The sequence below is a fragment of the Apus apus genome, chromosome 1 (genome assembly GCF_020740795.1).
Source record: "Apus apus isolate bApuApu2 chromosome 1, bApuApu2.pri.cur, whole genome shotgun sequence".
NCBI classification, from domain to species: Eukaryota; Metazoa; Chordata; class Aves; order Apodiformes; family Apodidae; genus Apus; species Apus apus.
The window spans coordinates 35,924,043-35,951,241 of record NC_067282.1 but is presented as its reverse complement, the minus strand read 5'-3'; the positions used below and the strand labels follow the sequence as shown (position 1 = coordinate 35,951,241).

General features: G+C 35.4%; 1 protein-coding gene across 4 annotated transcripts in view; it reads right to left on the bottom strand.

Annotated features, from left to right (window-relative positions):
- The window catches only part of TDRD3 (tudor domain containing 3), a 98,902-nt gene that overhangs the window by 5,875 nt on the left and 65,828 nt on the right, over positions 1-27,199 (bottom strand). For 3 of the 4 annotated variants that reach the window (XM_051616918.1, XM_051616929.1, XM_051616950.1), the window contains 3 exons: positions 21,957-22,789; positions 20,019-20,144; positions 1,919-2,055 (listed from right to left, as the gene is read on the bottom strand). In XM_051616918.1, coding sequence (XP_051472878.1) covers positions 1,936-2,055; positions 20,019-20,144; positions 21,957-22,789 — 1,079 coding nt within the window. In that variant the 3' untranslated portion in view covers positions 1,919-1,935. Of the gene's footprint in view, positions 1-1,918; positions 2,056-16,739; positions 17,763-20,018; positions 20,145-21,956; positions 22,790-27,199 lie in introns of those variants that run through there. The other variant, XM_051616939.1, reaches the window with a different exon arrangement.

The window sequence follows — 27,199 nt, the reverse complement described above, 5'->3', positions numbered from 1 at the left end:
AATTTTTGCATAAATTATCTCATGACATGTTTATTGATAATGATTGATACACTTACTTAAAATAGAAAATTAAATTATATGGGCAAAAATAGATTAATTCTCACCTTGGCAAGAGTCACAAATAAATTTTGCTTTTATATTGACAATACTCTCCCAAATGAAATAGATATTTCAGCATAGGTTCAAAAAAGCAAAGTCATATGTTATTGCATGTCAGAAATATCAAAAGCTGCAGAGATCAGCAGCACCTACTTAGCCAACTGAAGGTGGAGGAATGAAACAAGGGAAGGAACTAAAAAGAGCTTGGTAAAAGTAAACTGGCTAGTACTTGGGAAAATAAAAAATCAGATTCAAGACAAAGACACATTGCACAGTACACCAAACAGCATGCAACTTCACACAGCTTGCTTTATTCATAGAATCATAGAATAGAATCCTAGGGGTTGGAAGGGACCTCGAAAGATCATCTAGTCCAACCCCCCTGCCAGAGCAGGGTCACCTAGAGTACATCACACAGGAAGGCATCCAGGCGGGTTTTGAATGTCTCCAGCGAAGGAGACTCCACAACCTCTCTGGGCAGCCTGTTCCAGTGCTCTGTCACTCTTACAGTAAAAAAATTTTTCCTGATATTCATCTTAAACCTTCTATGCTCCAACTTGTATCCATTACCCCTTGTCCTATCACTGGTCTTCACTGAAAAAAGCTTAACTCCATCGTCTTGACACTCACCCTTTACATATTTGTAAACATTGATGAGGTCCCCCCTCAGTCTCCTTTTCTCCAAACTAAAGAGACCCAGCTCCCTCAGCCTTTCCTCATAAGGGAGATGTTCCACTCCCTTAATCATCCTTGTGGCTCTGCGCTGGACTCTTTCAAGCACTTCCCTGTCCTTCTTGAACTGAGGGGCCCAGGATAGACTTTTAATAAACATTTGAAGATCAAGGATTTGGAAGATCTATCTGCAGGTAAAATGAAGGCATTACAGCACACCTGATTTGTTTAGTAAAATAATTAACTGAATGTACATATCAGGTGTATTTTCTGAGGATGGCATATAATACCTTAATTTCTGCTAATTAATAAAGCATAGGTGCAAGTACATCCTCAAGATTCAAAGTAAATATTCTTAAGCCTTGCACCTCCCTATTCACAGACATTTGATTTTAGTGTTGCAAATTTTCCTTTCCATGCTAAGCAAAGGAACAGAAAGAATATTTTTTCACATAAATGGCTCATAAAAAGTAGAATATGGGACCTTGGACAAAGACAATACTGAGTTCACAGGGACAGCCAGCCATTTCTTTCAGAGAAGCAGCTGGTCCAGTTCCTGATCTAGTGTGGGGTGTGCCTGCTCAGAGCAGGGGGGTTGGAACCTGATGACCTTTAAGGACCCTTCCAACCTTAACCATTCTATAATTCTGTGAATGAGATAAACTTGCTGTTGGCCTCAGGTGAAAAAGGATCAAGTAAAAGCTTGCTCAGCTTTACATAAAGCAAAGTTAAAAAGCTATTTGCCAAAGTGTTTTTATTGCCTTCCCTCTTCCCCATCAAATCTCTTCCTACAGCCACCAAATTCAGCGAAACAACTTCTATCATAAATATACCGATATCCCTACAAATTTTTTTTTACACTTAAAAGATACAATCATAAAACTTTCACTTAAATGATGAAACACTGATTCAATATCAGTAGTTCCCTGCAGGTGTAGCAATCACTGTCTATTTGCTTGCAAAAGGGTGATTACAAGAATTTATTTGTTAAAAATAGTCACCACTTGAGTGTTCTTTCACAAACAACTGACAAAGTTGTACAAACTTCTCTCACAAACTTCACAAAAACTAAGAACACTCAAGTATAGATCGATCCAGATCGACTTTTCTTGAAATATAAATCCAGAAATAAAATATATATATTTACCTTTTGTTTCTTATTCATCAGTTTCTAGCTCTTGGGGGTTGATAAAATTGTTGAGTAGGTCGTGTGGACCGTCTTGGCTGACCATCACCTCCTCTGCGGAATTCCAGAGTTTGCTCATATGTTTCTTCTTCCTCCTCCTGCAGGTAAATAGCATTGTTTTAAATGGAACTGCAGGTAAATACATTATACATGAGTAGACATATGCACACATATATACACAACACATAAACACACATAAATGTATGAACTAATTCAAGCACACGTAGCAACTGCTGCTTCTGTGTTGACGACCACGTAATAAAATAAGTCAGTTAATGAATGGGGAGTGGGTTTTTCAAACCTAGAAAAACTAATACAAGTTTGAGAATCTCAAAACTCAATCCCCAGGGCAGCAGCAGCAGTTATTAAATGTTTGCAGGAAAAAAAAGCATATATATTAAAGCAAAATTATTTTTCAAGAGTCATACAGGCAACAAACTCATGAAGCAAGATAACTCCGATAACCTGCTATAGCAAGAAAAATACCAGCTTTGGGGATTTTAGAAGTGTGCGTGGAATGAACGAAAATAATGAGGACATGGAAAAGCAGGGAACAGCACCTGGCAATGTGCATACTAGAAACACAGATTTGAAACAGTAGATAAGAATATATGATGCAGTAATAATGAAAAAAACCTACAAGCGGACAGCAATTTAGATACAAATTTTCTATGGGCAGCAATAGTAATCATAACCTCTGAATAATGAGAGGTGAGGTAATTACTTATTTGCAGCATTGCATTCTCTCCTAGGCATCTCAATACCAGATATTGACAAATTACATGGAATTCAGAAAAAAAACAAGCACCAAACAAGAAACTGGAGAATTATTTACAAAGGATGATTAAAATAGCTACTTATTTGCTTTAGTCAAGAAATACTGAAAGAAAAAACATTCATCTGATGGAGTATTTTAAGGTGGTATACATTAGAGAATTCTCAAAACATTACAGAGTTGATAAAAAGGAGCAGAAGAAAAAAAATATGGGCTGAAAAAATTAAAAAGTTTCTGAACATGAGTGTCAGATAGCGTCCCACAGAAACAGTTATTTCATTTCTTTAATATCCTCACACTACACTGTAGCAGACACTAGGTCTAGAGGGAACAGTGTAAGAAATCCACTTTTGGGAGAAAGTACTGAGTATAGAACATAATTCCCTTTTATTTACAACCTAGGAACAAACAGAAACACAAACAAGGAACATTGAATGATTTGTTAAAGGTTCATCCAACAATTCCAACCCAGGAACTGTCTCAGTGCAGCATGCATATAACAGAAAGTAAGCAAGTCACAGCAGTAAAGTATTTCAGTGTAAGGGAGAGAAAGGAAAATCTAGTTTCCTTCTGTTGGGACAAGCCAGATCTTACTCAAGAAATGTCTTTTTCTGAATCAGTTTGAATATCAATAAACATGCATTTTTAAAATAATAGACAACCACATTCCTCATGGTAAGGTCTCCAATTTACAGAGCATGTCTGTGGTCATAACTATATCTGCAGAATAACAGGGTAAGCCTTACTAGAGAGAGTCTGCAATAACTTCAGAAGAAAACAGATTTTCAACACAATTGAATACAGCATAATTGATTTATAGCTTTTAGTTGCACTGTAGCCAAAGGCTGAGAACCATGGAATTCTGCCATAAAACTTCTATTTGTCAGTCTGCCTCTTTTACTCCTTGCAGCACTATCAATTCCCTCATATAAAGACATTCAGACACACTGAGTGTCCAAAAGAAAAAAACAAACTAGAAAAGCAGATGTCTAACCAAAAAAATCCTCACAGTTTCAAGTAATCTCCCATCACTGACAAGACAAGCTGTTCTAGCATCAAAATGTTAAAAGGGAACCTAGATGCCTGAAGCGGTCTAAATACTTTTACCTCTTTAAGTATACTCCAAGAAATCTGAATAGCTGAAAATAGTTCCATATTATTTACCAAAAGAGTAGAGAAAGATGCAAGTTTTGTTAAAAATCTTTGCCAAAGCTTTAATCTAACACAAAAGAGTTCACTTTTCCAGAATAAATTTGTGAACTTCCATGTGCTCTGTATCTGGATTTCTCCAAAGCAGGAAAACTAAATGTTATATATGCATGACTGAAAATTCAGCAATGCATACTGGTGTTTTCATGCTGTAGCAAATTAGACATTATTTTTTTCTTTGTAACTTTGGTAGTCTTTTCTCAAAAGGAACAGAAATTAATTTGTTTAGTGCACCAAATCTCACCTGTAATAGTCAACCTTCTCCTGAAGATATGTATATAAAATAGGTAAGTACATAAGTTTTTAGAGCAGCAAATCTTAATCAAATCTCAAAGTTAGTGTTGTTGATCTTTTTAATTCAGAAAACAAAACCAGAATTTGTCTTACACATTTCTGTTGTTGTGTAGTTGTTTTTACACACAGAATGAAAAGCTTCAGATGCATGCATTCAAATTAAAGTTTTTTTATTAAAATAGGGAAAAGTGAAACATGAAACCACATTAAATCACTTCCACTTGATCAAGGCTCTGAAGGAAATGAAAGTCAGCAATGCAGCAAATTATAATCAGAATGAATGAGCAACTGAACATCTTTCAACTGTTCCTTCCTTCTCTATGCACAGTGGTTCCCCACACAGTTACCGATTGTCTTGTTCAAGTCTGCAATCTTCATGTCTGATGACACGTCATTTGTTTCTTGGGTCTTACATATTCACTTTTGATTCTAACTGAATAAAGACACTCTCCAAAATAATAATTTGCCAAGCCACATCCTTATTAAACATTGGTTTTTGTTTTGCAAGTAATTGCACTTCTTTTCTTCCACCATTTCTTGCTCACTGACCCTCAATCCACTGCTGCTGCTCCTTCATCCTTCTTCTATTACCATTTAATTTTATTTTCATATTTTTCTGGGTTCATCTTTATCTCAATTTACTTTAAAATCTCACCAGTCCATGCTCAACATGGCAATCCATCTTCTGGAAGAGCATCCACCCTTTGAAGGCAAAACTTAGTATCTCTAACCTTCACTTCCTTCTTTTTTCTGTTCTTCAACTGACAAAAATTCAGCTGTCTATATTTCATCCATTTTAACTGTAGCCAACTAGGTCACACATCTTGCCACCAACTCCATTTTTCCAATCTTTCTGGCTGCTTGCTTTCAATTTATCAGTTGCTTGTGAGTCATTCTAAATTATTCCATTTCTTACTACCTTATCCACGTAAGATCTAGATTACATTTTATAAAGCAAAGGTGGCCACAAATCTCTATTGGGAGCATTTTCATTCCCTTCTATTACCAGTACAGGTTTTATATTAATACACTACTCCAAAAGCTTATATATTTTATCATCCCCATCCTTCAGCTTATTATTCTTTATCTAATATTTCAGGACCCAGGACTGAGTTCTGCAATACTTGCAGAACTTGCAGGATGCCTACCTAGGGTTATGTACCCTGAGATTAAATGATACCACTAAGCACAATTGCAAAAGCTAGCAAAAAACAGGAGATCCATAGGAAAAAAAACAAACAAGGAAAGGTTTACAATGCTAACAATGAAACACGTAATGAAATTATTGCACCAACAGGTTAGAATGACATGAGAGAGCGGGTGGAGGATGTCAGAATTCTTTAGGTATTTAAAACAAGACAGCAAACAGGGAAGGATAAGTCATTGGGAATTCCAGCTTCTATTGAAAATTTTGCCATAAAAATCTGCTGTTACTTATGATGTTTTTGTTCCACCTCACAAGACAGATAAGAACTAAACAAGTGTAAAATGGGAATATATGCACACTCAGTATTTGTATTTTGGACTCATATTCTGAGTATCACCACCACACTTTAACAGCTGAGCTTAGTGAACCAGCAAGTAACTTCAGTCCAGCCAACTGACCACCAGCATGCTTTTACATAAAACAATTAAATGGATTTCATAGCTGGAGAATAAAGTTATAAATCCAGTATTTAAAATACTCTAACAATCAACCTACTCTTAAAATTGACAATATCAGAGCAGAGTAAATTTATGTTTTATTAAAAGATTTCTCACTGAATTTCAACTGCAAGACTTCTTTCAGTGTATTCAAAAGAACTGTTTGGAATTTTTTTGTTTAGTTAACAGTTCTTGAATACTTACTGTATAACTTCTGAGAACAATGAACAGGTGGATGACAGTAAAGAGCAGGACAGCTTTGCTGAACGTTCTACTCACATTTAGGATGCAGTTGCAAGTCACAGCTGAGCTGCTCCAACAGCTTGCCACCAACAAAACTAGTTCCCTCTGTCTACTCCTGCTTATGAACAGAAAATTCTGCTCTATTCAGCAGACCCTCCTGCTAAGGCTTTTCAATTATGACTCTCTGTGGGCTAGTACGGGACAAGCAGCACAGGCTGTGCAAGGATGCATGAAGGAGCTGTGTGCGGCCAGGAACAGGGAATAAAGTAAAGACAGAAGGGGCAGAAACTAGAAGACATTTTCCATTTCAGTAATGTCAAACTACTGCTTCATTTTAAGCTCTAGTTTTAATTTCAATCACATACTCAAGCCATGGACAATTTGCTGGACTCAGTACAGAGAGTGTTGGCTCCCTTGCAAAATGAACTTTTTTTCACATGCATTTCAACTCCCATTTCCCAGTCCAGATTTAATGCCTCTGTGCATGCCCACTAGGCTGACAACATTAACCTCCTGCTGTTAACACACCAAGTGATCTGCTGCTTTTGCTGGTTAAACTCCTTTCTTACAACTTGCTTTTTTTCCCCCTAATCATCCAGCGTTGATCTCCTTGAGTACTTTAATCTTTGATTTTTGCACTTTCTACTTACCCATGCTTGTATCAATCGAAAATAGATCATGGTATTTTCCACATATAACAAAAAAAGAAACCAAACAGGAAACTCAAACACACTATGGCCATACTGAAAAAGTCACAAGTTTCCTAGAAAAAGCTTCAATAATTATATCGCAGTATGTTACATATCCTGTATTTGTAAGAAAAAAAAAATAATAATCACAGGCTAAAATGTCTAAAGTATTCCCTTAAACTTTTACTTTATCCAAGTTCTTAAATGGATTCTTACAACTCCATAACAATTTAAGAAGAAAAATAGGATTTAATGAAAAAAATAGGTTTTCTCTTTTAATAAAAGCACAACTTTTAAATTATATGCTCAGAGAGGTTTCAGGGCATAATTTCAAAAATTACTATCAAATGAAGTGTGAAAATTGCAAGTAAAAGGGAAATTACCACTAATGTAGAATGTAGATTTTTTAAGCATCTTAACCAAGTACTGACTCTTGTGACAAGAGCATTTTTTAAGTGCCTCCTACAGAATAATTGAACATATTTGCTCTTGATCAATTTCTTTACAAGTTATGCTCATTGCTTAAAATACTGGTTCCTTTCACAGAGTAATCTTCTCACAGAATAATCTTTGTAAACTTGCAGATGCTCACACATTTTTTTTCACAGTGCACAACACATCTATATTAGACTGTGCCTGTGGTCATACAGATTTCCAAGTTAAACTATGAGAAAGAAGGGTAAGTGAGACTAAAGGTTATATTACTAGACCTGCACAGACCTGACCCCTCGATAATTAATATAAGCTCTTAATGTACCTTTAAAGGAGCAAGGGTAGCATTACATTTTTGGGAAAATGTAGTTTTAGTATGTTCACATATATTATGTGAGACATTGCAGTTAATGTATCACTGATGTCTAAAAAGCACACATAATTAATTGTAGGCATATGACAGTGTTTAAATTAAAAAAAACAGTTATTTTTAATAAATATGTTCTATTGTAGCAATGACATAACATTTTTTGTAGATTAACCATTTAATATGCCTTTTAGAATGTTAACATACACAATTACTATTGTTACTTATCTCTTGTCTGGATCTTTTGAAGTGTATAAACACATTACAATTAAAACTTTTTATAAAGGAACTATGTGACACCCTTAAATTCTAACATGTAGGCTGAAGTGCCATACACAGCTGCACCAGTGTTAGGTATTGCTACTGCTGAAACTGTTTTCCTTTCTCTTCTCCTGCACCTTTTTAACAGCTCTTCTTTCCACTTTTCCTCTCCCTTTCCTGCTCAGGTGTATAGTTGGAACCTTCAACTAATGCAGGTTCAAAGGCAAGACGGTCAGGATTAGGAAGGAAGAACTCCTTCCTTCTCTCAGAGCTGGTCATCAGCTCAGTCCATTGAATCATATCCCCACTCACTCTTAAATTCCTTTCCCATTAAAATAATCTTATAGAATATGCAATTAATCTTCTCTTATTCAAATATTATGGGTGTGTAAAACAGATTTCACTATCAGAAGCAATTAATTAAGAACAAATAAAAGTATCTCTGAAGAGGATAATGACTTATGAGCTGAACTAACAACTTCTTATCAGTGTGTCCATGTTTGTTTGCACACATATCAGAAAAAAGTCCTAAAGTTACTATTTGAACACAAGTTAAAACAAAACCTACTCTAGACTTCTTTACTGTTAACCCCCACTACCACCCACATCTTTCTAATGACGAATAATTTTTATACTAGAGATTTCTTTGGTTCTAACTTTTATTGTTTTACTTCTTTTAGCAAACATGACTTGCTCCAATTTTTTAAAAACTTAAACAGTGTGATAGGTTGTTGGGCTTGTTTGCTGCTTTGTTTTTTGTTTGTGGTTTTTGTTTTGTTTAATTTAAAATAATTGCAATAGATGGTAATGAACTTTAAATAATCCTAAACACCAAAACTATTATCTTCTAATAAAACTGGTCATTTTACATGACACGTGAAAATAAAGCGAGAGAAACGCAAAGATAATTAAAAAATAAAGAATCAGGCATTTCTTCATTCTTGAATCATGAATAAAAGGGAAAAATATGACATGAAATATGATACATATTTTCTATCTCACAAAGCCAGAACAATTATATTCAAGCTACATTCATTCTTTCATTCTTCCTCATTGTCTCTATCTGTGGTTTTATATACATATTTCTAGGAATTCACATATATTCTACTGAGGTGCCAAAGAAAGAGCTAAAATAATCACTTTATCTTCTCGATTGGATGATTCTGGTATTTTGGCTATCCTTGGAAAAATATGTACGAAACCTATAGGAACACCAAGAAAACATATTTAAATTACTCTAATAAATGGAAAACAAAATCTCAAAATATAAAGAAAATGTTTAAATGTGTTTTTTTTTTTCTTTCACATTGAGATAGTATTGTTTTAGTGTTGATTTCTGGATAAAACAAGCAAGTTGACGAACTACAGAATATTTAATCAATAGACTAGCCAGGATCTACTGCAATACATGGAAACAGTTGCATTGTTCTAGAACACCAACAACCAAAAAAAGGAAGAAGAAAATGAAAAGTTCACACACATTTGAAATGTTTGGAATTATTGTCTAAATGGATTTAATTTAAAGCAATAGATCACTGTCCTGAATTCGTAAGAATTTGTAAGTTGGCTCAAAAAGAAAAGATTTTAACTTCAAAATAAATTGTATCAAGAACTTTTTATTCAATCTAACTTTAAATTTATTCTAATAGTATGTGCCTGAGGAAATCTGAGTTGGGCCAATTCCACTAAGGAAGCTCAAGTCTTAGCAGCAGCAGGACTTACAAAATACTACAAAGATATTTCTTACTGACTGCATTGATACATTGGCACTATTTTCTGACTGTAAAGGATAGGATAAACAACTGCAGAGGAGTTATAGGGGATACATGTTCCTCCCCCACTTGAAAGTCACGACCCCTCATAAGCATCTAGCTACATATGGGCCATTACAAGCATTAGATAATTAGTACAGATGACATACATGTGTATACACACAACATACTATGTGTAGAGTATTCCATATGCAACTCTGATTTGAATTTTACATCAAAGCCATCAATAGCTTTGCTGAAGCTTTTAGCTTTAGCTTCACTATAATACACTATACAACTTAAGATTGTTGTGACAGAAGTAGCAATGTTAAATGTATTTCAAAAACTACTGAGAGATTTACTGCAAAACCTTAACATAAATTTAATTTATCCTTGAAGGGAGACAACTGCTGCGTGGTATTGTATGATTTACTAAAACCTCCTCAAAGTTTAAACTGCAAATACACAATTATTAGTTGTTGCCATTCTATATACAGCCAGAATAATTCCTACCCATTCATATAATGTTTTAACTGACTATACTAGTGCCATCTTTCTCTCCTCTACTGTTTCTCAAATTGTATGAGATTTTGATGTACTGCACAAGCAAAATACTATATTCCACTTTCAAGCTCTGTACAATGCCTTTGTTTCCCAAAGGCAGGAGCAGTCAAATTCAAAAGTCACTAAGAATTCATTAAAACAAACGATGCAATTTAAAAAACCACCAGCTAAAATATATACAAACCATGTGTTTACCTTATTTACACTTAGGAAAAAGAATTGATCTTTATGAGGGTATGTCTTTGCCTCCACTGAACACACATGGGTCACAAGTTAAGTGTGTTCCTAACTAGGTATGTAAAACTAGGTGGCATGGAGCTACAGTATAAAATTAGCTGCCTTTTCACTTTCAAAATAAAGATTTCAAGATGATCCTTCCCTGGGCAGTTTTTTCCCCAGCATCACCAAAAAAAAAAAAAATTAAAAAAACCTTTTTTGTTTACTTTTAGTAATGAAACATCAGAAACCAAATAATTATACATCTTCTTGGCCAGTTCTTGTAAAATTCTACTATGTATTCTTCAGGGCAGCAGTCTATCAAATAAAGTTAACTACACATTAATTTAAGATACAACATTTATAAAAAATTACTCAGTAATCCTGAAAAAAATTGTATATACACTTTTAATTTATGAAATTTAAAATATGACTATCTCATTTTCCACTGCTGAAAATATAAGTTGCAACAAAAACAGCTGTGCTTCAAGCACAGCTAATTTTTACATTATTCTGTTAAGACAATACACATTCTGAGTTTCGAGTGATGCAATAAATATTAGATCGTAAGAAACACAATTTGTAGATTCTTAAAAAGACATGGGAAACAGAAGGACAAGAAAAGAATTACATACTTAAACGTGAGACTGCTGAAAGCAACACAAGAGTTAACTTGGAATTAGACGTTTCTTTGCACTTCATTGCTTTTCTTACACTCTGAAAACAAAGCACTCATTTGTTTTCTAAATAGACTACATTTCAATTACATTTCCATAAAAGTAGGATAATGTAAGCCTGGGGCATGATTATCCCACAGACATTTTGCTAGCTTATCTGCTCCACTTAAGGGTATTGCAGAGGTTATTAATACTTGTAATCATTCCCTGTGGCACATATGAAAATAAATGTGCAACTCTTCTTGTGAGGTTTGTGTTGAAACAAACCTACTCTCCTGCAAGCTGTCACTACATTCTCAATACAGAAAAGACTAATTAAATGTAAAAGTTCCTTAGAAATACATATTTAACACATTTACACATCCCTTTTATTAGTAAAAGTTTCTTTACGCTGAGCAGTATCAATATCAAACTATAAATATTTAAAGGTTTATTTTCAATTATTTCTAAAAGAAGATACACTGAAGTGAGATCTGCTATATAAATAACATGAAACCAGAGTTTTCTCTATTCAGTAAGAAATACTGAATTCAGTAAGAAAGCCACAAACTGAAAGTGGAAAGGTTTTCAACAGATAAATTTAACAAGGTGAAATCAGTAACAGTAACCACTCTAAGGAGTTATGTGCCATAAAGAGTAATTTTACCATAAGGAGTAATTGGGCCAGTTTTCACAAAAGGGCAGCAAATTAAGGGTCCATCTCCATCCCTTCTCTCACATACAACTGTCAGCCCTTCCTTCTCCCAATATTATTTTTTGGTTATGAATAAAGTATTCATCTAGTTTTTCAGAACATCAAGTTGAATTAAGACCTCTGGGAAGTTCTAGCTTACACTGGTAATAGAGACACAGTCCTAAATATATAGCTACAAAGAATACTCACATAGACCTGGAAAAAAATTCAGCATTCAGTTTCTTTGCACTAAGTGAACTTGTAAACCATACATTTCCATATGAGGGGAAAAATATTTGCTGTATTGCTGGACTTATTTTAGCCTATAATCAGAAAATAATGCCAAGAAAAAATTCAGAGAGAAAGTCCTAAGTGGTACTATGAGAAATCTAATGCTTTGCTGTTAGGGAAAGAAAAACATTATCAAAACCTAAACAGGGAAGCGGTGAGTTGTGGACACATTTTAGGTGAAAGAGAATGCTGTATGCACGTGCTCACCCATGACAAAACTTGGCATACAAATCCACAATGTCACACACATATCTCTCTGTCCAGTAAACAAACGCCCATGTCATTCTACTTGCAAATGACCAACTCAAAAAATGTAGAAAGTAAGACATGGAAGAAAAATATTTAATATACAGGAAAAAATTAAACAAATATATCTCAACTTCTAATAAACAAACAACACCAGCTTACAGATGGTGCAGGGACACAGCAATTTAAGAAATTTAAGTGAAACTGCCCATGAAGCAATTTAGAATAGTCCCATAAAGACAGTATCTTTAACTGAAAGTCAGGACCTCTACATTACACATACGCAGTCTGCTTAAATTTTAAAATGAAAGATGCTGAATTACACCTATTTCTTAATTATTAACCACTACTTTAAAAAAATAAATAGATCATGTCATCCTACAAATTTGACAATAGGATAAAAAAATAAGCAAAACATGCTTATAAACATTAGGAACTTTTTTTAACTGCTGCAGGATTGAACAAGTGGTGTTCCCCCAGGTTCAGTGTTGAGGTCAAGTTCTCCTTAATACCTTTATCAATTATCTCAACAAGGGGATGAAATGCACCCATAGTAAGCTTGCAGATGACACCAAGTTAGGTGGGAGTGTTGATCTGCCTAAGGGTAGGAAGGCTCTACAGAGGGATCTGGACAGGCTGGATCAATGGGCCAATTGTATGAGGTTCAACAAGGCCAAGTGTTGAATCCTGCACTTGGACTACAACAACCTCATGCAATGCTACAGGCTTGGGGAAGAATGGCTGGAGAGCTGCCCAGAGGAAAAGGACCTGGGGGTACTGACAGCCAGCCAGCTGAATATGAGCCAGCAGTATGCCCAGGTGGCCAAGAAAGCCAACGGCATCTTGACCTTGTATCAGAAGGTGGTGAAGGATCTAGAGCACAAGTCTTTTGAGGATTGTCTGAGGGAACTGGGATTGTTTAGCCTGGAGAAAAGGAGGCTGAGGGAAAACCTTATTGCTCTCCAGAACTACCAGAAAGGAGGCTGTGGCGAGGTGGATGTCAGTCCCTTCTCCCAAGTAACCAGTGATAGGACAAGAGGAAACAGCCTCAAATTGCACCAGGGGAGGTTTAGACTGGATATGAGGAAAAAATTCTTCACTGAAAGGGTTATCAAGCATTTGAACAGGCTGCTCAGGGAAGTGGTTGAGTCACCATCCCTACAAGTATTTAAAAGATGTGAAGAAGTTGCACTTAAGTGACATAGTTTAGCACTGGATTTGGCAGTGCTAGTTTCATGGCTGGATTCTATCTTACAAGTCTTCCCAGCCTAAACAATTATATGATTTTAAAGCTCTAAAATAAAATCTTCAGCAAATGTTTGTATCTATATGTTACTAGCCAGTAAGTTAGGAAAGAAGTAAAAAAAAACCAACAATCTCCACATGTTAAAAAACACTGAAGTACTACATCATAACCCCACACACACTGATTTACTCACATTCACTGTACTTCCCTTCTCTCCTTGATACGAAGGGAAGTCCTCTTCCAGGTTGAGAGATCAACCTTTGCTGAGCAGCTCCCTCCTTTAACTGTCCTGGAACTTGTGGAAGAGTGAACTCCTTCTCCAAGGACTAAACTTATCTCCTTCCCCTGGAGAGTGATGATGAAACTCTATGACTTATGATGCAATTTCCAATGGCTGGGCCTCGCAATGTCCAGCAGTAAGGATTACTGACATGGCCTAACGAGTGTCAGACATCAAAAGGAGGCCGATGACGCAGAAAAGAAGTGAGACTGGAATGGGTAAGCAAGGAAAGCAAGCAAGAAAAGAAGACACAACAAGCCTGCAACGAATATGTTGTAAAATTTTAATTTCAGCCGTAATGGTCAAGAAGGTTCATCATCTCTGTCCTAGAGTGAAAAGATATACTGGGGGACCTCTGCTAGGGAAGGAACAAAGGTAACTGCAGTAGCTAAACACCACTGCTTTAACTTTCTCCTGTATGCAGTTTGACCCACAGTGGAAATCCTATATGAGAAAATACAATGTAAGAAAAGAACAAAATTGTTCAATAGATCAGAAAACAGATCTACACAAGGAATAAATTTTAAAAGGAAACAATATGATATAATTACACAAACTTTTTCAGGAAAATATTTTATATCTGATATGAACTATTAGGAAATAAGCTCTCAGGATTTCCAGGAAAAAGTTAGAAATTAAATTTCCAAATAGGTACTAAAAAAGGAAAAAGAATAAGGGAGAAAAATAAAAATAATGAAAAATAAAATAATTAACTATATAAAAATATATACAAAACCAGTATCATGCCTCCCCTCAGTCATGCTCATGTTAACACTAAGACTGCAGGGGAGACCCTAGAGAAGTCCTGGAGTGAACTCCTGGACTCAGTGGCAAATGGGAACTGGATTCAGGAACTCATAGATTGGGATCAAAGGCAGAAGAATGGACAGAGTCCTCCCAGGATGCAGCCATGGATGAAAAGAGCTTGACCCTCATGATCCCTCAGAATTATATAGAATATGACATATATGGGATGGAATACTTTGGTCAATTTTGGGCCCCCTGTCTGGTCCACTCCTCCCCACAGGAGGGTTGCAGGTGTGACCCCTTTTCCTCCCTTTTGTTTCCGGTGCATAAATAGTTTAGCAGAACCAAACAGTGACCTTGGTTTCAATAGGAGCAAGTATAAGCAAGAGTCTTTCCACATACCATTCTCCAGCATTAACTATAAACATCAAGTGTTATCAGTCCTAGGAGTAAACACTGACTGAAAAACATGCTGGTAATTTCAGCAAATGCAGCTACTTAGAAAAGACTTAAGTGAAAAGTGAAATTACTGAAAAGAATTTTTTTTCTGTCCTGGCTCAAACCGGAACATGAATATAGGGTAATGAAAGAACAAAACAAAAAAGAAAATAAGAATGCTAAATGTGCTTCATAACCATAGAACCTGTAGCGATCTTTCTGAGCAATGAAGACGTTCCCTGATATCCTACTGCATAATAGCAAGCCCCAAGTTTCAAAGACCCTATGATGTCTGATGTTAGGTGGAACATAGAAAATAAATGCACAAAACATAAACAGCTCTACGTAGTCATTACGTATTTATTGCTTTCTTGTTAACCAACTCTTGTTCTCATTAGAGAAATAGGTATTCCACTTTGGCAAAGAGCTCCTGAACACCATTCTTAATTTTTAAAACGAACATGGAATTAATCTCAAAATCTTTGACATTCTACACTCCTCAGTAAATTAGAACAATTAGTCAGTTCTACACTTATAAAAAATACTTCTTGACTAACTGAGCAAAGATATTAAACACTTTGTGTACAGGTTGAAGCAAATACTACTTTCTAAAACTTTAAAAATCTATATGTACCAAGTTCTGAGAAGGTCAGCAAATTTTGTAGGAAAGATCACACAGATTTCCTCTTCTGTTTATGCTCTCCAAAGATATTCTGACAAAATATGATTAATTGCTGCTATTCTTTCACAATGTGAACAATTATGTCTAGCTCAGACATCCACATGCACTCATTTAATAATATTCTATAAACATCTCTCCTGGGACACAAAATAACCCTGAAAATAACATTACTAATATGAAGAAAATAAAGCATGAGTCCTTGTCATTGTCACAAACCTTACAAATTTTACCCTAAGACACTGAAATGGGTTGAAAACCCCCATAAAACAGGCAAAAGTCTGCTCCAGCTTAAAGACGCATCTGTAAACCTTTACCATTTAGAGGTTTTAAGCATTGCTCTTCAGATTTTTGGACAGAGGTTTGAAGACCTTCAGAAAACTCACAGGAGCTTACTACATTACTTACCTGAAACAAGGGACAGGTGTAAGAAAGCCTTGAATTACAGTTTAAAATAATTCAACACCTGTAGGTTTCAGAAATCTGAGAAGTTACAAGACACAACATTATCAAATTTTACTTCTCAAATATCTGCCAGCATGAATTGATGATAATCCAAGACTCTGTGCTATTTTCTTTCCTCAACTCATTTCTTACTGCAGGAAAGTGAATCTTCAGACCCCACAGAATAAAACAGATTATAGAAGAACTAGAATTATAAATATCTTAATAGTATTTTTGACTACTTGGTTCTTTAGTTAGAAATACAGTGCAAGAGGAAACTAAGCTAAACTACAGACTTCACTTACTAATTAGCATGTTAAAGTTCATAAGAATTCTAGCTTGTTTTGAGAGTAATCACCCATAGCATATATATGTGGGAAAACTACAATCTTTATTTCCTTCATATAATAATATAAAATAAAACAGAAGGGTAATCGTAGTGTAAATGGTGGAACAAGGCCTATCACATCACTAAGGAAATGCAGAACAGAAAAGGAACGGCAAGGACTTGGCTTTGGAGGAAAATGTCACAAGATAGGCACTTAGGCTACAGATTTTCAGAATTTATTAAGGAAAGAAAATCCTGTAACTTAAGAATAAAATTAAGACTTAAAAGTTTAGTATTATCTTGACTTTATTTATTATTTTTTTTCACACGACAAACTATTAAGTGAGCAGGAAGGCCCTTAACGTTGCATGCGTTTCAGTTTTTCGTATAATCTTACACATTTTACATGAAAAAAAACAAGCAGTTCTTGTTTCTACAATGGCTTTTCAGTAATTTTTTTCATTGGGATTATAATATTTTCATTAACTGACCCCTGCTTCATTGAGGGAAACAGAAGGATACAGTATTATAGTGTTACATACAAGATACTTAGAATAACTCTAAAACAGTGGAATCCAAATGAAATTTTATTATTAAAGATATTTATTAATTGTATACCTAAGACATATTTTGCAAGCACTAAGAAAAGAAAAAGGTTTAGTGTTCTTACATAGATTTATGGGTATTTTATGTGATTATTGAAGAAAAAAATCCCCATTAGCTTTTTGATTTACCTTCTGCAAAAACAGCTTTATCTTTTATATGTTAGCCCTGTAATTCTAGTCATCAGAAATAAATAACAGCATATTAGGTGTCGGAGGGGCTGAAATCTTACAAGGACTCAGGACAATCTGTGTGATGTATAGTATACAATCAATTATCAAGGTGTCTTGAGATACTTTTTCCATGAAAGTGGAAAGCACAATGTACGCCGAGAACATCAGGTAGATTCGATCTAGAGTCAAGAAAAACAAACCCCAATACCAAACAGAAAACTCCAAACCCAGAAAACCTGTACTAATGCAGTGCAGTTCAGTATTAGAGTCAGCAAGAAGAGACAGCAGGATGTTAACCAGCAGAGGGTGAAGAGAGAATGAAATTATATTAAACCTACTAACAATGTAAAGAATCTTCATTACTTTGTTTTTGTAACAGCCGTAAGTAGATCAGAAACTCATATGCTTAAACAATAGGTCATGTCCTCAAAATAAGGTCACTTTTTTTTTTCCTTCTTCCCTGTGGTATACTTTCACCAGTTTATATTTGTTGGGAAAAAAAATATCATATTCAACACGAGTATCCAAAAGCGTCCTGAAGAAAACAGTAAAAAATTAAAAAAATCTTATACATAAACTAAATGTATATCTTTAAGTCAATCAGATATTTTAATATCAACAACTCTTTCAAAAATAGTCTGAAAATTGGCAATATTAGGCAATCAGAACTCATATACAGTATATTTCTACATTAGTAACAAGTCTTCAGTACAGATAGCTAAGAAAGACTTAGCTCTCTGAAATTACCTGAAGAACTGAAATAACTCAGCATGAAACTTATATTAAAACAAGTGCTTTGTTGCTGATAACATTGATCAGTGAAAAGAAAATAATTATTAAAAGTTAGCTTAAAATCTGTTCTCTTGAAAAGAAGAAATGTCACACGGTTACTTGATTCTTCTGACAATGAGTAGCATGAGAGCTTCATCTTGCATTTATGTGTGGTAAGTTAATATATTAATATGAACACTGAGACAAAGAAAAGTTATTAACATTGTTCAGCTTAAAACACAAACCTGATTATTAGGGCATGACTCCAATTGGTGATTAAGAACTGCAAATGCATAATTAGCATCCCAACACAAAGAAGTTAAGAGCAAGGTGCTAATCAACTTTCTCCTGCAAAAGAAGCTATAGCTGCAAGAGCCTTTTAGTAGCAAAATCCTAAAACTTCAGAAAGAAACCATAAATTTTCTGTTTATCATTAAGATGTTGGTTGGCATTTTCCTTATTTAATTACAATGTTCTAAATTTAGTCATTTGAATTTACATTATTCACCCTTTCATTCCCTTGAGCGAAAAATGAACCTTGAGAAAGGTAGCTTTCATTTCTGAATGAGCTGAAAGGTCCCTGGGAAATCTTTATTTCCCTCCAGTAACAACTAAGGAAACATCAATGATCAGATCAGGACATAGCAGGATGCTAAGACTATGCTACCTCAGTAGAAGAATCCCCTCTCCATATATTGTTTGACCACCTTGTGTCAGCTTTAACATACTAACTCTGAAATAAAACAAACAAACCTAGGGGGAACAAAAAAGGGGTACAACTCATTTGACTCATCCTGTGGCAACATGGAAGGAGAGGGAAGAAGAACATATGGTCAGAGATACACAGAAGAGGCAGATAAAATTACCACTGCTTCAGGTTAGCACCAGGCTACTCAACCAGCTTAGTCTTAACTCCAGGCGAAGTTCTCAGACTATGACAGCTAACTTTCAGAGGGTTACAGTAAAATAAGAGTGACTCCTCAAGCTTGTAATAAAAAGGATGAAGAAATGGCTGATTATTAACCCAGAAAATGGGTCAAAATAAATAGAATCATATAGTAAGAAACTAGCACCTTACAGCACTGCTACTGGGATGTAGATAAAGGCAAAAAAGGGTAAAGCTTCAGGTATATTTTTAAATACAAAAAGGCCATCTCAGAGGCCGTGAGGGCATGCAAGACCTACAGGCAACAGGTTAGTTCAAGTTAAAAGACCACTGACAGGAGAAAGAAGTTGACTGTTCAGCCTCTGCAACAGTTAGTATCATGGCTATATGACCCAGAGGTAGAGAAATTAAAAGTACAATCAACTCACCATTAAGGTATTTATATACAAATATTAATACTTTTTGTGCAGCTTTTTATATTAAGAGTAAACACCAAAGAATTGTGCACTCCTGACATATTTTTTTTTTAATCAAACTGTAACTCTATTTCCATGACATTTGCAAATGACTTTTTAAATTTCCAACTTCTAAAAAGCTCATACATTCTAATCTCATGAAACAGATTTTGAGGCATACACCTCCACCACATTTGGCAAAGAAGAAAACACTGAAACAAGAATAAAATCATGATACAAAATAAAGTGATACAAATGTCTATTTTTACCTATACATACACACATAGTAAATCCCTTCAGAATAGGTATTTCAAAAGACTGTTTCCTAACTTTTAGAGAACAACAGACAATGTACATAAGAGAAACAGAAAACCGTGTTTAATAGAGCTAGCAACAAATTTTAGAAAGAAAATATGCTTTTTTTTTTTCTGACAGGTCAATTCTTAATTTTCAAACAATACAACTGAAATGTATACAGGAAGAATGCCACATGATAATACACTTCTATGAAATTTCCTGTAGAAACTAAAAGGTGAGATTTTGTTGGTGTATTTGCTTGACTATTTTTTTACACATGCAATGAGCACTCTTTGGATGAGTAAGCATTCACTTCTGAGGGACTACATATTTTGTACAGACTATGTAGTTTATATTCTTAATACAACTTGTTATCACATACCCATGTCTCTGCATGAACAGGCTTGATGTTGCTGAGAAGCACCTCTTCATAATTTCCATAATCACAGAATTTAACAACTGCAGTTGTCCCAGAAGAATGGAGAGCTTCAACTACTGCCCGGTAGAACTTAAAAGAGAAATTTTCAAAGGTCACAAAATACAACCTGAATTACCACAAAGAGCTTACTAGCTACCTTCTTACATACATCTATCCTTAGTGATATATTTTGAATAGAATTTGTACCAGCTATTACATTTCCCCATGGTAGAATGCATTTAGAAGACTCACTGAAAAAATATGCAGTTTATGCCATTAAACATTCAAGACTTGCTTTCAGTTCTCTGAAAGCAAAACAAATTAATCACTAACAAATGCTGTTCTATATAGAAGTGTTAGTGCTAGACTTTTTCTTAAAATACATGTATTAGTAAGTGCCTATCAGCCATAAACACTGTATATACTAATAAACACCTATTTTAAAACACAATATGATAAAAATATGATGAAGTTGCTCCTTCAGAAAGTTCTTTTTCTAAACATAAAACTTAATTTCTTTACATTGATGTAGACACAGATCAGCTTTCTTGAATATATTAAACAACTTTTATCTTATTGAACACGAAGAAATCATTGCCTCCTAATGTGGTTAAACTCAGTACTGTATTTTATAATCACATTTCAAAATTGTCCTAGGTGTGAGCAGCAGCATTTATTGTAACTACAAAAAAACCATAACCCTCACTAAAAACCCTTCTGATGTAACGAGTACTTCTCAGGTAATAGTCTGGGATTACCTCCTATCTACTTAAGGTTCATACTATTCAGAATTTCAAAAACTCATCTCACAGTGATGCAAATATGCTTCTCAAAATAGGAAAAAATTCCGTAATATGCCTTTATATTTCACATTAATCCACCCATTCAAGCTACATATTCCTATTTCTGAGAGTCAACTCACTCTATGTTGTCACTACCAAAATTTTGCATGCCTTATCTATTTTAGTCATACAAACAAAAGTCAGAAAGATAAAATCATGCTGCTGAGCTAAAACTACTGTAAAAAAAATAAAAAGGAAAAAAAATATTTAAATAAATAACATAAAAGAACAACAAAAAATGAACAGAAAATGGTGGTAATAAACCTGATCCAAATAACAATAATATTTAAGGTAGTTCTCATATTATCAGAAAAGCATCAAATACTAAAAAAAAGTACCCAATAAGAGAGACAGCAACTCCTGAACAGATAATAACAAATCAAATAGCCTAAAACTTTTCTGGCAAAGGAGAAGATCAAAGTGTCTCGCTACAAGACGAATCTTACTAATAAGAGGAAGTATTTAAACTTCTAAAAACCACTAGAATGAAACTATCATGCAGCATAACCCATTTGTTCCACAACTTCTTCAGCTAATCGTCAACTAGCGCTACTAAAAAAAAAAATACATCTTTTGCTGTTTCCCTCCTGTGATGATTGAAATATAAGAGGGACTTTTTTTAAACAGTTCCATTTCTGCAGACTCTGCTCTTCCCTTGCACTGGTAAAGGTTGCACACTGACTTACTCTAGAAAAAGGCATTACACATTGCAGACTATTCCAGGTATCTCGTTTCTTGCAAAAAAATATAGGCACATATATCTATACTCGTCCCTTCAAATCTTCAGCACGTAAGTCTTCAGTTAGGAGCCTACTGATCCTAAACTCCATGTAAATCTGAGAAACAATCACCTTCAAGATGACGCAAGTGCTTTAAGTTTCACACAATGAATACAAGCAACAATCAATACAAAAACAGAACAAGAAGCCAGCCAAGAAGCACAATACACACCTACGAACGGAGACCTGGGTCTCTGTGCTACTGTGCTAAATCTCACACATGTAAGTAACAAAGCAGTAAAGATACAATTTGAGATACCTCTCATGTGGCAATGTCCTACCTTGTTGTCTTCCCAATAAAGAGCAAAACACTCATCCCCTGGTCTCCAACTTTTTCCATATTCCATGTGAATCGGTGGTTCTAGTATTTTCTCTGGTTTAATGGGTCCAGATCTCCTTTTGGGACCAGTGTTGTAATACAACATTTTATCATCAAAAGAGGGGACTGCAGTGGGTCCTGATGATTTGATAGGTCCTACTCGTCTTCCTTTCTGATGATGCTCAATATCTCCATTTGGTACAGCATTAAAATTATCAGTTCTACCAGGATTTTGGTAATCATTGTTGACACCAAAATGTTGTTCACTTTTTACCATAAAGCCTTCACTACTTATTGTTCGTGTCTTCCTATCACAAAAATTTTCAGAATTGTGTATTTGGTTTTCCCTTTTCCCACGTTTCTGGTTATTGTAGTCTGTAGTATCTTGAGCAGCAGAGTTGTCCTTGAAGTCTGTGAAAGACACCCCTTTTCCTATTCTGTTTTGCATATTGTTATCCCTTTTTTTGAAAGTAATATCACTCTGGTGAGTGGCTACAGGATAACTCAAATCCTTTGGCCTGTCATTTCTAGGATAATGTCTGTCACTTTTATTTTTTTCATCTGTCCAGTGTTCTAAGGAACTGTGCTTTTCAGAACCTCTGTTTCTTGGTAACCCACCACTTTCTGAAGCCTGTCTAGAATTTTGAATATCCCTTTGAAAACGAGGAGGCTTCTCATTCCTTGGTTGTCTCATGTGAGAGATGTGTCTTGAATGATTCTCTCTGATGCCATTCTGTTCTGTATTCATAACTTTGTGCTGTACTTGATGCGGTGGCTGAAATTGCAATTTTGGTTCTACAAAGAAAAAAATTTACTTGAATTATTAACGTATTTCAGACAAGCATACTTTAGAAATAGTGTTTAGATTCTAACTGAAAAAAAGTAATACTATTATTGAGAAAAGTATGCAGCCGTTACTTCTGTAATATAGACATGGAGCAGTACACAGAAAATTTAGCAGAGACATTTGAACTGTAATTTCTAGTTATCAGAAAATATACACTATTCTGGGCTGTACTTAGAACTAAACCACCTACCAGTAAGAGAAAAGCCAGGCATAAATTTCCAGGATGTTACTCATTTCTCCCTATGGACATCAATAACTCACTCAACCAACAGCCATTTAAGATACAATAACAGAATTCTAGCATGGAAAAAGGAAGAGCAAGAAAAATTAGGAGAATAAATGAATACTTTTAATCAGTATTGAAACTTTCTGTAAAAATAACTTGTTAACAACTATTCAGCATATAAGACAAAGGCAAGAAATAGAAGTGATAAAATCAACAGCTGACAAACTGTAGGTAACGGGAATAGTAAGAAAGCCAAGAACTTTGGAGACTCTGATCAATAAGCCGTAACAGGAAACACTCAGGCATTACCTTAAAGAAATATGAGAACTCTGACTGATAAGAATAAAAACAAGATTATCAGGCATCTCATGAGAAAGAGCAAACTTGCTATGGGATGCTTTGGAGGAGTGAAATTTTAGGGATCTGTGAAACCCTTTATGGAATTCTATTTCTTTTAGGCAAACAGAATTTTCATATTGGATACTTAGGTGAAGAGTCAATTGAGGGGAAAGATCAAGATGAATCCAGGAGGAATAAGCATGAGAATATAACGAAGAAATGAGATTAAAGAGGACAGTTGCAAATATGTAGGCTCCTGCTCAATACACCTGCTGGGCCAACTCCTGCAAATGATCACCATAGCTTGTCTCATCTCATTAAATTCTGTTTCTAAAAAATCTTCTGTGATTAAGTTCTCTATAGTGTGTGTCTGAGGGTTGGCAAATTTGAGATAGGATAAGCTGCTAAGTGAGACAAGAAAGACCTGGCAGCTGAATACCAGCAAGACCATGGGTCTGAGAGACCATCTACCAGGGAGACCACAGGTCTGGGCTCATACACTGGACAGACATACAGAAGCACGCAAGTGTAACCATCCTTCAGATTGTACTAGTCAGCTAGTCAACTAGTACTTTTTTAATAGAAAAAACTAAAAAATGAGGTATTTTATTCACAGATTGTCTATTGTAGCTTCTGTTTCTTGCTTCTACATCTTCTTGCCCCACCTCCAACAAACCACTATCTAATGTTCCCAGAAAACTAACAGTTCCTACAGGGTAGCAATAAACAAATACTGATTTGGTATTTAACAGGAAGATTTGGTATGCTATTCTGTCTAATTCAGTGAGATGCATAAGCCCAGACATCTTTATTGTAACCAAATGCTTGAGAATTGGGTGAAAGACTAGATTAGGCATGTTAATATTCTGCTAGTTGGCAGGATAGACTTAGCATTTAAACGTTTCCTCTTGAGGTCTGTTCAGCATTAATGACAAGGCTTCTGTCATGTGCTAGATAGTTAAGATGACGACTAGTGTTTCTCAGTTTCAGGTTCTGCATGTGATGACTCAAGAGGAACATACAGAACCAATCACAATCCCCTGCTTACAAGAAACAAGCAGGAGCTGCTGCAGCTGGAAATCCCAGCCACTGCAGTTTAAAAAGCACTCCTCCATGCACAATAGAATGTAAGCAGTACAGTTTCCTGTGGCTCTCCCTTGTGGATGTTTAATAATGTGATTAAACTGAAAGATAGTGGCCCTTCTCACACTGGTGGCAGTGATTTGGCTTTCTCCTTCCAACCTGAATTGTATTTTGTATTGTATTAAATTGTATTTTTATGAAACTTTTTTCCATTCCCTGGAATGGACTGCCCAGGGAAGTCATGGAGTCACTATCCCTGGATGTGTTTAAGGAAAGACTGGATGTGGCACTTAGTGCCATGGTCTAGCCAGTGTGGTTGTGTTAGGTCACAGGTTGGACTTGATGATCTCAGAGGTCTTTTCATAGAATCACAGAATCATAGAACTATTCAGGTTGAAAAAGACCTTTGAGATCACCAAGTCCAACCATCATCTCTACTCTACAAAGTTCTCCCCTAAACCATATTCACCAACACCACATCCAGCCTCAGTAATTCTGTGATTCTGTGAAAAGCATGTATTTGAGATAACTACCCACAGTGCATGTTCTATCTTGCATTGGCCACAAGATTAAAAAACAAGAGGAAAATTAATTATACATTTCCACACACTTTGTGTAATAGAGCAGAATTCCACTTACTCGAGACCTTTGTCAATTTACATAAATATCAATATTGTTCTTTCTACAATGTAGTAATGCTGAGGAACTGGAACCTGAGTTTATGTTTCTGATGAAACAAAATAAATACAAGCTGAGGGGATAATGATAGCAAAGAAGTGGCAAAAAAGTCCCCAAACACTGCCACTGCATTCACTACAGATTTGATTTTTCAGGATTAAAGGATTGAAAAAAAAATACTATTTTCTATTACTCTTTAAACGCATTAATTTTACTGTATTTTTTCTCTCATGTATTTAAAAAGAAGCTCCTGAGACAATAGAAATACTAAAGTTTCCAACATATGCCACCAATGCTAACACAATACTACAGCAAAAATAAGTTTAGACAAGATGTACTAGCCCCAAATTGTCCAAACTGTATGTTACCATATTATAAAATAAAACAAAACAAAACCCAAATCACCCATCACATAACCTGGTTTACCTCAGGCATAAACAGTTAAGCAGAAGGACAGAAATTCAATTTTGAAAGCACAGAAATTTCCTGTCCCTTTGGAGATCTCGGGGTCTAAGTCCCTAGGAGTTTGTGTGTGTGTCCCTCTGCTTACAATAAATGCTCACTCTGCAGTAAAGTCCTACTTCTTCTGAGGGACATTCGGGTGAATTATTAATATGAGAGAGTAAGAAAACCTCTGTGAACAGTGACTGGTTGCAAAGCCCCCTACATGGTCAGTGCCTCTTTTGTCACTCATCTCCTGCAGACGACAGTGATGGAGAACATAAAATCAACTGCAGCTAAATTAGGTAGGATGTTCAAGATGCAGTGTGAGCAGAGACAAGAGTTCATACGATACTGATGCCATACAGCATCATTCAAACCACTACAAGTGTATGGTTGGTAGTTATGGAATGCATAATTGAAGAGGAAAACTGAAAAATTAGTTTGTTGAGAAAGGAGATAAAGCAGTCCAGAAAAAAAGCTGGAAAAACAAGAGGATAGAGAAGCTCAATACACACAGCTGATGGATAAAACACAAGTCAATTGTCTCTTATAAACAGCTACTAGGACTGCAAATTTCAATAGCTCTCTCTATATGGCACGAAAGGAATAACATAATACAGCAGTTAGAATTTTTAATTTTAAGGGCTGGTCTTTAATTGCTGAAACAATTACTTTTGGAGTAGAATTAATTCATCACCTTTAAATCAAAATTTGTACCTCAGTCAAAGTAAGAAACAGGGCAAGAAACTGTTAATGTTGGAGAAAGGAACAGAGACTACAGCCTATGACTTTCTCCCTCCTGCTGTGGCCCTATCAACAGACCACACAGACATGCTATCTCTTCACTTGCTTTTTCTGTTATCCCCTTAATGTGGCAATGTGTTGCACAGGAGGTTCGTTTTAGCAGGAAAAGCATGACAAGTCCTCCTCAAGCACAGCCTGTCTTTTCAGAGGACTGAAGAGGCACTTCTGAAATTGAAAAGGTTTCAGCCTTCTACATCCTGGGTTAATGCTCTAACCAAAATAATCCTTATATTTTTCACCACATACACCATTTAATAACAAACAAATAAATATTAAGATGTTGATTTTTGCTTGAGTCTTTCAAAGATGTATATTTCTGCCAAAAGCTTTTGTGGCTTTGGATCCTGAGCAAATGGAATACCAATGTGTTCTCAGTCCCTATGAACCGAAAGAGACAAAGCGTCTGAAACATGCCTAGTTCTCAGGATTTTGTCCATTATTCCTAAATTCTATAGTCAGAGCTCTTGGCACTGTTTTGTTCTCCCTGATAATCCTTGTGTTTATTTATAAAAGCTAGCAAATATGAATTAATTGTTCCTCATAACAAAAGGAAAATAAGGAGATTAAAGGGAAAATATTATGCTTTCAGTAGTAGACATGATCTGAACTCAAGCAAAGGCAGCTGGTTGACAGCAGTTTTGCCTGCTATTCTTGTCAGGTGGTTTCTCTCTCCAACCAAAACTCAAATTAGTTAATTTGAATATCTGAATAGGCGTCACCAAACATTAAAAATGACAAGACACCTCTTACAGGGCAAAAGACTAACACTTTACTTTCTTACAAC